Genomic DNA, 13441 nt, shown 5'->3' with positions numbered 1-13441 from the left:
TTCTTTTTTCTTAGTATTGCCCATCGGGTCCCAGAACTTGCAAAGCAATCTATCATATCAGCTCACTACATGCCTACTGAATGGGAAAATATGTTGGGGGCTTCTCGCATGTCGAGGATTAAATTTATATTTTGCACACTTCAGTCAACATCAGCTCCTCGTCATATCAGGGCTGTCAGGTTTCTTGGAGAAGAAAAATATAGCAGCTCATCTTTTTTGGAGAGAAATCTGAACATTCTTTCCCATTGAAGAAGGAAAGCTTCTATAACCATTCCCCGAGAGCTGGAACGAGATTATATCATATATGGGGGCAATCAAAAATTCGCGTGTCCTAGGAACTAAGCAAGTGCAAATGAAAGTGCGTCTGATTACTGAGGCCCTTTTAATCAATTCGCGTTTCGTTACTTTTCATGGGGCTAGGTCGTCGCATAGTAGCACCCCAGGTGTCTCTGTGTACCAACCACACTCGAAACCTTGGATATTCAGTTATTTTGGTCGCAACTCCTCAAACAATACGATCTCTGTTGCGCAAGCAGATGCTTATTGACATTGTAGTTGACTCAGCAGTATCTCGATAGATGACACAGTCCTGTGGACAGCGGATACAAAATGAAGTGTATAGTAGTGTTTCACAATTAATTGTAATCTTGTTACTCAATGATTTCTTTACTTCCATAGAATATTATAAAAGTAGAGTAGCTATTTCAGTACTGATCACCTTGAACTTCTGCCAATGGAAACCATCTGGCCCTAAAATATTCCCACTGTGTATGTAATAGTACAGCTCAGTTCAGTTGACCCCGGAAAGAGTGGTCATCCCATACCCCATACTCCGTAGGGATTTTAGCGAGCTCCAATGATACAAGATGAAGTGGAGCTGTGCAACATTGAAGGGAGTGGAACAATTGGAGATATAAGCATGTTGCACGGACTTGCTAGACTGTTGGAAAAAGAAAATCCGTGCTCAGTACTCCATGGAGATTATTATATTATCGTTTCGATGTGCCAAACTGAAAAACCTTGGATATCAATGTACTCTATATCCACTACTCCGTAATTGTAAGGCTGTGAGCATAGCTGGATTTGTAAGTCCACTTAGATTCCGTCCACGGGTAGACAATTGGTCCCGCCCCCATGGGAAAGATTCGTACCATGGTACTTCGTGCTCCATACAGAGAGCCCCGTGAAAAGGGGCCACATATCAATATTTGAAGATCACTCCATTGGACGAGATCCAATGGTGATGTGATTCGAGTCAAAACACGGGTCTGGTAATGCTCTTCAGATGTTTCATCATTATAGACGAGGAAACAAAAGTACGAAAGTTACCGTTATTTGAGACACATTTCCCAGCCTCTTTTGCGGTAAGAGGGTCTAGACATGAGCTGCATGCGCTGGCGCTGGCGCCTCACAGTGGTTGGGCCGGGGCTGGGGACCCAAAAGAGGGTCTAAGGAGCTTGATGAATCACTTTCCAGTGGAGTGCATTGAGCGGTATTGGTATCGGTATCAATGTCCCGTATGCTGTAAGATGCCGTGTTGGCAATGGTGTTAGATACGGGCCAATGGCTGGCTAGAAAACACCAAGTGGCAGAATAAAAAGCACAAGGGTACTTCTTAAGCCGAGGGAATTACAGTGACCATGTCTCCGCAACCCCAATGCAATTGTGCCGATGTGATGGAGCCAAACGCGATCGGCGCCAAGAGGATCCAGATGTCCGATTCGACCCGGAGGTTGCCATAGTGATCAAGTCGGTGGCGTAGTGACAATACGCGCAGGCTGGCCAGCCCCCCATGTGAAAGGGCCCGATGTGTATTGCAGTTCGGGGTATCCATCAATATGGAGTTACGCATTCCTAGAGGGTTTAGATTGATTGACTGGAGGAAGGAAGAAGAGAATTCAATTGTCAGACATATTGTACAACTCTGATAGGACAATTCAAATACCATAGAGAGACAGTAAGGAGAAGAGTGAGCCTCGGTGATCAGCGGAGAACCTAAACCGGCAAGGCGGCGTAAACAAAGATCTGGCATAAATAAACGTGATGCTCGCCAACTGCGCTGCCCTCTTTCTTCTTCTTCTTCCATTCCTACGATCTAGCATTCTTCATCTCTTGAGCTTATCTTTCCCCCTCCATTCCAATCATATATCTACTGCAGGAAAAAAGATCTTCTTTTTTTCTCCTCCACCCCCACTTCGAGAAAGACTTCCCTTTCAAGTCTTTTCTTGTTTAGTCTTTCGAGTTGTTTAACGACAGTTCGAAAGGCATTCGAGAAGAGACGCTCAAAAGTCCGTCAATCTGGACTTTGACGCCCGTGTTCCAATCCCCTTCAGTGTCTTCCCGTCGTCGTACCGGAGTGACGCTGTCTCTGAAACTACTCAGACTAGAGTAGAGGGAGAAGTCAATTTCGATCGTACTTCGCGCGCCGAACGGGAAGATACTCGAAGTTCTGCTCCCCTTCCCGCTCCTGTTCACGGAAAGGAAGAAGTCGAGTTTCGCGTCCAAGAAGAGCGTTCTCGCATTCAAGAAGAGCACCCTCAGTACACGCAGCAGCCGCAGCAGTACTCGCAATCTTCGTACTCGCCCCAGCACCAGTCCTCGCACAACTACGCCCCTGAAGTTGAGCTTACTCGTGAACGGTATGTAATTGTTTTTCCTGGTATTGGTCATTTTGTTTTGTTTTGTTTTACCCCCCAGCCTCCAGAGATCCACTTGTGAAAGTGGAGACCTGCAGCTGAACTAGCATTATTTGTTGTGAGATCTCCTATCTCGGTCTAGATTGGTTACGGATTTGGTCGGGGACTAAAATTACGTGTCATCAAAACCTGATCCACTTCAATTAGCGGTGACCCGGCTTGTTTTGTTTATATGTTTATGGTACCCGTGCATGTGGGCTGACCTTTCTTAGCTACCCCAGTTACCAACAACCTTCTGTCGACTACGAGGACCGTACTCAAGTCTACGATAAAGTCGTCGAGAACCAACTCGACCTCACTGAAAGAGACTACCGTCAACGTACCTCTCCTTCCTACGACCTCGACGTCTCTTACGACCGTCGTTATCGTCAGCCCGTAGACTCCGCCTACGGTTACCAATCCCAGTCCGTCGACGTCTCGTACGACCGGATCTCCCAGCCCCAGACCGACTCCTACAAGGCAGACGACGTCTACCTTCGTGAAGTTCAGCCCCGTGCTCGTTACTCCACTCCGTCCCAAGTAAACGTCTCTCAGTCCACTACCCGTGACACCGCCCCCACTCGCAAAATGGGTTACTACGACGACGAAGGCCAGTACCACTCTTTCCGCCGCGGCGTTGAGCGTGCTGCCGACCGTGTCATGCACCCCTTCTCCCACTCTGAGCATGAGGAGTCTCACGCCGGTGAGGTTGCTGCTCCCCGTGAGAACGTCCGCATCGTCGAGCCCCGCAACCGTGGCTCCTCCGGCGAGACCGTGCCCATCCCCTGCCACTTCATCCGCGTCGGCGACATCCTGATCCTTCAGGGCCGCCCTTGCCAGGTGATCCGCATCTCGGTCTCCCCCCAGACTGGCCAGCACCGTTACCTTGGTGTCGACCTCTTTACCCGCAAGCTGCAGGAGGAGTCTAGCTTCGTCGCTAACCCCTCTCCCTCCGTGGTTGTCCAGACTATGCTCGGCCCCGTCTTCAAGACCTACCGCATCCTGGACCTCCGTGATGATAACCGCCTCGTCGCCATGACCGAGAGCGGTGATGTCAAGCAGGGCATCTCCGTCATCACCCAGGGCAACCTCTTCAAGCGCATCGGTGATGCCTTCGCCGACGGCCGTGGTTCCGTCCGTGCCCTCGTCATCAACGACGGTGGCCGTGAGCTCGTCGTCGACTACAAGGTCATCCACGGCTCCCGTCTGTAAATTTTTTTTTTCTGGGTTTCTCCTAGAGGGGGTCTAGATACGTTTGTCCCTCATCCATGGTGTGATGAATAGTTATTTGTTTTCTTTTCCTTTTGCTTGTGTGATTTAATTTTCTTTTGTATGACGATCTCATGTATGCAACTTTTTGTGTGCTGGTGAAAACTTGAATGGATTTATCTGTACTCAATTAGCCTTGACTTCCTTGTAACTAGCTCATAATGCAAAAATTGGGCCAAGGTCCACAGTAATCTACTCCGCTTTTTTACTTTTCTGCCTCATATTGAAGTTGGGTAGAAGTCCATCTTGCATAAATTATTGGCTTGGCAAAGATCATTTTTGCCGCTTCTTAGTCATGATGTTCCTCCAAGTTAATACAAATATGTTCAAAAATCTGTTATTCTCTTTTACCGACGTTGTTGAGGTAAGTGCAAATATAGTTGCCACAGATCTCGGGAAACAGATTTTACAACCATGGTAGGTCCCGTGGTGTCTCCACGCCGACCTTGGGCACGTCCGGCTATTTCCATGGTTTTCTCAACTTTTCTATAGATGTGATGCTCAAAACTCAACTAGTACATGCTACTATGCAGAAACCTCACCTTGGTCCTTGCATTCCGTACTTTGTATTGGACATTGGCTTTCTGTCCTGGGTCCTGAGGATGTTATGCTTGAGCCCCACCGTAACAGTATGAAATTATTAAATTTCATGTCATTCGTGTCATATGAACCTGGCCATACTTTATCCAGCGAATATGATATAGTCTAGCGCTACCTTGATAATATCAGAGAACATACTAATGCAGTCTGTATAGAAGAGACATCTTTCGAGATGTGCATATTTGACAGCCACACAGGACTATTGATCATATATCATCGTCCAAAGAGGGGAGTGGAAGAAGGAAGTCGCTACCTGTACAACTCCGGCGTCTGACCCGGGCTTTCATTTCCTGTTTTTTGTGCCTTGTCTTGAGAATAAACTGTTATGTAGTTGATCCACGGCGTATCATCTACCGGGGTACCGGGGGTTGCTTGCTCAAGCAGCTTTTGTACACTCCAGGTAAACGCCCACAGGCTTTTAATGGTCTTGTATGATCCACCAGTTTAAAACTCTGCTGTCATGGCATTTTACAGCGCGGTTGCTTTAACTTTTTGGTTTGATTTCCCTCCCTCCCCGAATGAGAAGCGGACTCCAGCAAACCCAAATATATCATAGCTTCGCTTCGATATCTGACAGTTGTTTTACCATGTCATTTAGCTCTAGTAAATGAGCGAGATCTATTCATTCACCGGAAAGAATTTGAAACTGCTGAATAGCTCTTGCGGGAGAATCAACGTGCCCCATCCTTCCTTCGCAGGCCCAGAGTCCACCTAGGGGAGGCAGAATCTAGCACATATCGATTGATCCGGTAGTTAAATTTGAGTAAAATGCTCCGAAGCTCCACATATCTGGGATCCCACGGGAAGTCCCACACATTACTCAGATTTGACCTGCCACTCAAACCAACATTGCACTCACTCAAGATCAAACCATCTTCAAGTTTTCGCTCGACGTCAAGACCCACAGTGTCGTTGTCTCTCCTCAACCATCTCACTGAGTGACTATATATCTTCCCTTCCAACGGCAACTATTGCCATAAATCTCAAACAAGGGAACCGAGGAGCGGGATACTGACCAACCGAAGAACCGGATGACGTGAGTGTGGCTTATGAATATATCGAAATGACGTGATCTGATGGGAAGATTGACAAGTAAACATAAATTGAGCAGACATAGCCAGATGGGAACAACAATATCGAAAATGAAGGCTTGGACCTATCCCAACACCCGAAAAATGCAGCGAGCTCATGGGATGGGGTGTACTTGCTTCATCCCTTACCAATTAAGGGCACATATTAATCCCTCATCCCCTAGGCGGACCAAACTCTACTCTATCTGGCCCAGGGACGGAATTTCGTGTCGCGGCCACTGCCTATACACCCTCCAACCGATGGACGCGCATAGGAAGCCAATCTGCCAACACCATCAGCGCTTACTGCGTCAGCAGAGAAGATCGCCGGTAATAGTGATCTGCACGCATTCTTATACGGCGTCAAGCAGTTTCCTGCTCTGAAGAGAGTCACTATGACACTCGGATCCCATGGTCATCTTTATGTTCCGCTGTACCAGACCCCTATGATCCGCGCTTTCCTGAAGGGAATTAATTATTTCATTCCGCGGTATGGTTCTTCTCCACCACAGCAAATAATCATGCGACTGGGTATGAGTGGACTGAATACCCCGAGCTTGGAGAACGGCAACGCGGACTCGAGGCGAATCCCGTTCCCAGCCCGGTTATGACATCCAATCACCTCCCGACTGGGATAAACTGTACGAGCTTCGACCATTATTGCGAAGAGAACGGCAATTCTGCCGCAGTCCTGACAAGCCTAGGCTTCCGCCGCCTTGGCATTGTCATACTCTTTAGTGGAGAAGGCGATAACGGTAGCTTCGACCGATACTAGATGTATTTCCTATTTGGACGACTACGCCGTGCACTCGGCGAGGCAAAAGATATGGAAGATTTTAGGCTATATACGTTAGTCACTGAATCCTTGATAGAATAAGAACAGCTACGATACAGGCGGAGCACTAGATCTTCTGATTCCACTATATAGTATCGTGCAATTGGAGAAATTACCGAGGCTGCGCCACTTCGAACTGTCCCGCTTCCTAATCACACACTTTGATATCATCTCCTCCTCGCACTACCAAAATCCATTCCCTTCCCTCTGTTAAGCTTAGCATTAAGCTTCTTATATACGGTGGAGATTGGCACGGTATGTTAGAGAATATGCGCAAAACTATATGTAAGAACAGGCTGTGGGGAGACCGAAATGCCGCTGTAAGGCCAAATGTTACGATTGGATCGCGATATACGAAGCTTGAGATTGGACGAGGCTAGTGGCTTAGAAAGGAGGCGTATTATTTCATCTATGATGAGGGGAAAAGTCCTTTCCATGACATTTATCGTGATACTACGGAGTTGGAGTTCTATCTAAATTGGAACGCCCCAATCTGAAATGGACAATATGATTAAGAGGAGCATTGCCAAGGACGCCTAATAAGCGCTACGGAGGACTCCGTACGGATTAAGTAATTATTATTCAGGGACCTTGATGCTGCTCGATAACAATTCGAAGGCACAATAAGCGCAACCACCCCCGCACCCGCAACCCCCGGCTGTTATCACTTGGCACTGTAACCTAAGCCCTCATGTTGATAAGTACCGTCGGGGCTCCGCCTGTAGGAGACTAGCCGGCCTTATGAAATGGCTTCCCCTCCGCCAAGTGCAGCAAGCCAGTTTCTTGGCATACCCCTTGGGGCCCTGCCAATCATGCACCTTTGTACTTTACAATCGCGTGATTCATGTGGTCACGGTCAATCCCTCAGAACAGCTATAAAAACGGCCTGCCCCTGACTCGGAATAGTATCGATTCGCGCATTACTTAACGATGAAGTGGTTTTTGTTGATTACCCACCTGTCCGTGGCCTTGGCTGGAGCTGGCCGGAGGAAGCACCTAGTTGACCCGGTATGTACACATGATATATCTCGGGAGTCGTGACTAGGTAGGCTGACTTGTTAGGATGAATTCCCTTCTGATATTCGACTGAAAGACCTCCTGAAGGGGGCTCAACATCTTGAGGATCTCGCTTATGCGCATCCCGAGGGCAATCGTGTCTTTGGCAGTGCAGCACACAACGCCACTGTGGACTACCTCTATCGCGAGTTGAAGAAGACTGGCTACTATAATGTGTACAAGCAGCGACAGGTGCACACTTGGACTACTGCGAAGACCTCGCTGACAGTTGACGGCGAGGCTATCGAAGCGACTGCCATGACGTACAGTCCCAGCGCTGATGTTACTGCGGAGCTAGCAGTGGTCGCCAACCTTGGATGTGCTGCAGAGGACTACCCGGCTGATGTTTCTGGTAAAATCGCCCTGGTGCAACGCGGAGAATGTACCTTCGCAGAAAAGTCGGTGATGGGTGCTGCAGCCAAGGCAGCTGCAGTGCTTATCTACAACAACGAAGCAGGCCCTGTTAGCGGAACTCTGGGTGGAGTAACCAGTGACCTTGGCCCTTATGCCGCCATTGCAGGAATCTCTGATGTCGACGGCAAGACCCTGATCGATGCGGCAGCGAAGGGCCCCGTGACTGTGGATTATAAGCTCGACAGCAAAGCTGAGAATCGCACCACATTCAACGTGATTGCAGAGACAAAGGGCGGTGATCACAACAACGTCGTCTCATTGGGAGGTCACACCGACTCAGTCGATGCCGGCCCAGGTATCAACGATGATGGCTCTGGAATCATCAGCAACCTCGTCGTCGCAAAAGCGTTGACGCGCTACTCTGTCAAGAATGCCGTGAGATTCTGCTTCTGGACAGGAGAGGAGTTTGGCCTGTTGGGTAGCGAGTACTACACCTCACACCTTTCCGATGAAGAACTCCTAAAGATCAGACTTTACCTCAACTTCGATATGATTGCCTCGCCCAACTACGCCCTCATGGTCTATGATGGTGATGGAAGCTCCTTCAACGAGACCGGACCTTCAGGTTCTGCCGAGATCGAGCACATGTTTGAGGACTATTTCAAATCCAAGAAGCTACCGACTATTGCCACTGAGTTCGATGGCCGATCCGACTACGACGGTTTCATTTCTCGTGGAATTCCTGCCGGTGGGCTTTTCACTGGTGCTGAAGGCATCATGACCGAAGAAGAAGCAAAGCTGTTCGGAGGCCAAGCAGGTGTAGCCTACGATGTGAATTACCATGCCGCTGGTGATAACATGACGAACCTCAACGAGGAGGCATTCCTGATTAATGCGAAGGCTACGGCTTTCTCTGTCGCTAAATACGCCAACAGCCTTCGTGGGTTCCCCAAGCGTGTAGCATCTACCGAGGTCAAGAAAAGAGCACCCCGGGCGCATGCTCACTCCAAGAAGGCCGGATGTTTCCACTCTCAGGTTGAGATCTAATAGGTGTGTTCACCAATTATTGATCGCCAATGCTCATATAAGCTAGCATTCAAGTTAATTTATCTTTCTCTGGCCGATTAAAATTGCTGTCTACCAGTAAATCATTGTGTGTGTACCTTGACCATTCTCCCAGCGTCCAGAAATGGCAGAATCTAAGATCACCATATCTAGATCGGATGTGATCCAAGTAATGCATGGATAGACGTAGCTCCATATAGCTCCCTCCTCAATATGCTTTTCTCCGTATTTCGCTACCCAGCTCGCAAGAAAAATGGCGGAGGCATTTCCAAGTCCTCCCCTCTCTCGCGGACCTCCAAGTCCGCGTAAGCGGCGCCGCCTCCTCCGGGAGTCGAAGGATAACGAGGGGGATATGGAAATCGAACAATACGTCCATCGCACAGACCCATTTCGAAAAACTAGCTTCCCAGACCCCGATCCGACAGCCCTTAACATCGCCACCATGGCCGCTGAGGAAGATCCTACGCAGCATTTGCACCGTGACATCTTCAACACCCTCGACCAGCATGGTCTGCCAGCGAAGTCACTTTTTCATATGGTGAATGCAACCATCCACGGTGCCAGCTTTCCTCTGCTTCGTGTCGTTGTTTCGGGTGATCATTCGGCTCTAGTACCCCTAGGGTCCATCAAAGACGATCTCATTACCTTTCTAAGCAGCCATGCCCTTTCACAGATCCAGGTCGAGGTGATCAACGGGGGCCACTTTTATGTCCCTACTTTGTTCTCGATCGACTCAAAAGCCGAGCTTGCCATTGCGTTTCACCATCTCAAGGATGAGGTCGTCCGGCTTCTCGGGCGAGACTCTTGGAGCCAAATGGCAACTGGTTTGTCCATACAACATTGGCAGGGATTCCCGTTCCGCGCGGCCAGCCCTTGTTGTTGGTGTTCTACCCTCAACAAATGCAAACTGGTATCAGCTCCAAGCCCACCTGACGCATCGGCTTACGCCACACATCCCTCCTGTTTTTACAGACATCGAGTTCCTCCCTGGGAAACTCAACCTCCTTGGGGAGGGTGATCCCGTCTCATTCAAAGATCGTGTCAAAGGCCATAGGGACATTCAGATGGGATATTCGATCGGCATTCGAGGAGATAATAACCCTGGTACCTTAGGAGGCTTTGTCGAGGTTACACATGACGGTGAAACGCACCGTGGCCTCCTGACCAATTACCATGTTGTGCGCCCCTCCCCTCCATATGCTCACCTTGATACAATCAATCGGAAGGGCATATCTCCTCTCTCGCCTGTCCCCTTCCAGGGGAAAATCACCGTTGAATCTCTAGCCAGGATGGACCGTTACTATACCCTGAACGATGTTGAGCTCCAGCTACGAGCCCTGGACACACAGAAGGCTCAAGTCGTAGACTCAATCCGGAAACGGCAGCTAATGGGCGAGGCACCTCGCACATCCTCCCAACGGCAGCTTGAAGCCATGGAAACCTGGGAGAGAACTCTGATTGCAACACGCCCAGTCATCCAAGAGATGCCACACGTCCTAGGTGATATCCATTCTGCGTCAGGCCTCTTAGTGCATGGTGGACGCGTTATTGATTGGGCTTTCGTCGAGCTGACTCCGGAGGCCGAGGAGCGCTTTTTTAGGGCCAACCGAATGCCCGAGGTCCCAAGGAACCAGATGCCTCAAAGCAGCTTCTTCGGTCAATCTCCGACTCTAGTCGCAGCAGGAACCCACCTCGACAAATTTAGCTCATTACAGGAAGATACGTACTATGTCAAACAAGGGCGCACCACTGACGTAACAGGTGGAGTGTGCAACGGTGTGCTGTCTGTTTGCAAATGGGCGACACAATACGATATATATGGTAATAGCGCCGGTGGCAAAGATCTTTGTACGGAGGAGTTTATGATTATAGGTGTCCAAGATCGCTTTATTGAGTCTGGTGACTCTGGCTCATTTGTCGTGGATTCGACCGGGGCCGTTGTGGCCTTATGTTCGCCGAATACGATCACAACTTACAGACTGTCGGACTTGCATTAAATGTCCCGAATCTTATGGACACGATGAAGGGTCGACTTAATGGTTTCATCTCTCTACGTCTCCCATGATTTCCTTGCTTCCATCTGTATTCATTGCCGGAAACGTATTCACGCAAAGAGTAAATCGCATCGACATGGGCTATGATTTTACCAAGTCTACCCGAGACAGTGACTGGTTCCTCAGAGCCATGGATGATTTACTCCAACCGTCAATAATATGATCCATTAACCTGTCTGTCTTCATGTGGTTTGAAGCGCTCTGCCTATGGTCATCCTTCGTGAATAACACCGTGATTCTAGTCTTATCTGCTCATCTTCCTATCCTCCTGGTTTGCTGTCTCTTGATTGTCATCACTATACATAAATGGATCCCGTAGATTGACTTTGCCTCTTGGCTGTATTTGTGGGCTTCTTCGGTCCCATCGAGTGGGCGCTACCTTCTCCCTGTCGGTCAGCCTTGAGTTCCTGCGCGAGATACAAGTCGACGGCGAAGCCCTAGAGGACTGTTGTCGGATTATACTGGCTACACTTGTCTCTTCCAAGAGAGGATCCTGCTATTCTTTGAGTGGGGGGTTTTTTTTTTTTTGCTTTAAGCTCTTATGGTTGTTCATTTGCTAATGGAAATTGTTTTAAATTGAATGTGACCTATTAATCTTAAAATGAAGTAAATTTCCCCGAATGCATCTACTAATTCTGAGCTATCTCTGTAAGTACTAGGCTAGGGGAAGATAATGATGATGTACGGAGGTCGATCCCAAAATTTCTGTCTCATTTTCTATATTAGCTTTTTTAGAGAAAACAGCTAAACATTATGGTAATGTTGACGAAACGGAGACAAGTCATGTCACGTACTGTTTGTGTTTGACGCCATCCTTTAATAGTATCACTAGGCTTCTCCAAACCCCAATTAGGTCCAAGGCCTGGACCCAAAACCGATATGGGTTTTGGATTCGACTTCTATAAGTACTCGGAAACGTGCTCAGCTTTAGTGATCAAAAAGCGGCCAGAGGTGAGCACTAATACGGAAGGGGAAAAGTCTTGAGTGCCAGGCATTAACCGATATATAATTATGTATAGTAGCATCAATTATAATAACCTAGTCGCGCAGACCTCCGATCAGATCCAGAATCGCCCATGCCACCTCCTCTGGACTTTCTTGGGGCGTCCAGTGTCCAGCCCCATCCACAAACCGAACGATACGCAGATCAGCGCACGAAACCCCGTTCGTCATCTTTTCGATGGCACCAGGCTCCTGATAGTTACCCCAGTCCAGCTTGCCCGAGACAAAAGCACAAGGCGGCTCGAGCTTCTTCCCAGCAAAGACATCAAAGTCTTTTGTATACCGGCCCCCAGCAGCAGTGCGAACACGATACCAGTTTAATCCACCCTGGAAGCCCGTGCGGCTATACTCGCCCGCGTAAACAGCAAGCTCCTCATCCGGCAGCCACGAGTGTGAGGCCAGACTGTCGGACGGCTCATGCGCCATATCGCGCGCCACCGTCGCAGGCATGGACTCATTCAATGGCATGATATAATACCCAGGTAGTTGAGCCAAGTCGGCCGCAGACCACTTCCCAAGCGGATGTGGCCGGTTTCCCGGCCACGAACCACTCTTCAGATGGAAGTATCCCCGCAAGAAGCGATGCATCTCTTCGGGTCCTAGATCTGACATCTCAGGCCCAGCCTCCTTAGTCGAGTAATACCACTTATAATGCTTGTGCCCGAGCTCCGCAAGCGCCTCATGGATACCTGTCGCAGCAGCCGACCCCTCAGCACCGCCAGCAGCACCGGCCATTGCCGTATCAGACCCACCCGCCGCGGCATCCGCATTCGCCGTATCAAACGGTAAATCTGGGGCCCCATTAAACGGATGGCTCATGAGCGCCACGCTCTGGAAGAAATCTGGCCGCATTAGGGCGCACATGGCTGCCGATACAGCGCCGCAGTCATGACCTGCGACGCACCGCACGGAGCGGTAGCCCAAGGCGTATACGAGGAGCACAATATCCCGCACCAGGCTGGACAGAGAGAAGGTTGCCAAATCAACGGTCTCATAGCTGCCTGTGTCCCAGCCTGTGGTGCGGCCGAAGCCGCGTTGGTCTGGGGCTACGACGTAGAAGCCTGCTGCTGCTAGTTTTGGGAGCACCCGGCGCCACGAGTAGGCGATTTCTGGAAAGCCGTGGAGAAGAATTATCAATGGTTTGTCGTTTGCTGGGGTTTGGCCGGCTTCTAGTATGTGAATGCTTAGATCGTTGGTTTGGATGTTGCGGCTTGTTATGCCTGCGGGGAGTGGGAGGGGTGGAAGGGTCATTGTTGAGGTTGCAATCTAAATGTGATACGTAAAATAGTATATATGGGATATATGGGATATATGGGATATATGGGATATATGGGGTATATGGGGTATATGGGAAAAAGTAAAGAAATCTACATAATATATACCGAGGCAATACCTGTGAACACAATATAAACAATGCATAAAAAAGCCCAAGGCGGTAAACCAAGTTGTGTGCCTGAAATC

At 49.1% G+C, this 13441-nt stretch overlaps 5 protein-coding genes across 5 annotated transcripts; 4 read left to right on the top strand and 1 right to left on the bottom strand.

Moving 5' to 3' along the window:
• Positions 1–1274: 1274 nt before the first annotated feature.
• hexA (putative Woronin body protein HexA) lies at positions 1275–3887 on the top strand (the record flags this gene model as incomplete). The annotated part of the gene is made up of 3 exons (XM_057226988.1): positions 1275–1316; positions 2290–2639; positions 2909–3887. The coding sequence occupies 3 exons, from the start codon at positions 1275–1277 to the stop codon at positions 3885–3887; spliced, it is 1371 nt and encodes a 456-aa protein (XP_057091004.1).
• A 2122-nt stretch (positions 3888–6009) lies between these two features.
• N7447_002712 (uncharacterized protein) lies at positions 6010–6225 on the top strand (the record flags this gene model as incomplete). The annotated part of the gene is made up of 1 exon (XM_057226987.1): positions 6010–6225. One exon carries the CDS (start codon positions 6010–6012, stop codon positions 6223–6225), a length of 216 nt encoding a protein of 71 aa, XP_057091003.1.
• A 1154-nt stretch (positions 6226–7379) lies between these two features.
• On the top strand, positions 7380–8906 carry N7447_002711 (M28 family metallopeptidase; the record flags this gene model as incomplete). Its single annotated transcript, XM_057226986.1, has 2 exons — positions 7380–7457; positions 7512–8906. The coding sequence occupies 2 exons, from the start codon at positions 7380–7382 to the stop codon at positions 8904–8906; spliced, it is 1473 nt and encodes a 490-aa protein (XP_057091002.1).
• A 271-nt stretch (positions 8907–9177) lies between these two features.
• Positions 9178–10921, top strand: N7447_002710 (uncharacterized protein; the record flags this gene model as incomplete). The annotated part of the gene is given in 2 exon segments (XM_057226985.1): positions 9178–9752; positions 9772–10921. 2 exon segments carry the CDS (start codon positions 9178–9180, stop codon positions 10919–10921), a joined length of 1725 nt encoding a protein of 574 aa, XP_057091001.1.
• A 717-nt stretch (positions 10922–11638) lies between these two features.
• On the bottom strand, positions 11639–13231 carry N7447_002709 (alpha/beta fold hydrolase; the record flags this gene model as incomplete). Its single annotated transcript, XM_057226984.1, has 2 exons — positions 11639–11695; positions 12062–13231. 2 exons carry the CDS (start codon positions 13229–13231, stop codon positions 11639–11641), a joined length of 1227 nt encoding a protein of 408 aa, XP_057091000.1.
• Between the last annotated feature and the right edge of the window lie 210 nt (positions 13232–13441).

The sequence above is a fragment of the Penicillium robsamsonii genome (genome assembly GCF_028829455.1).
Source record: "Penicillium robsamsonii strain IBT 29466 chromosome Unknown utg000001l_segment0_segment0, whole genome shotgun sequence".
Lineage (NCBI taxonomy): Eukaryota > Fungi > Ascomycota > Eurotiomycetes > Eurotiales > Aspergillaceae > Penicillium > Penicillium robsamsonii.
Note: the sequence above shows the minus strand (reverse complement) of the source record. Positions and strands in the feature narration are given on the sequence as shown.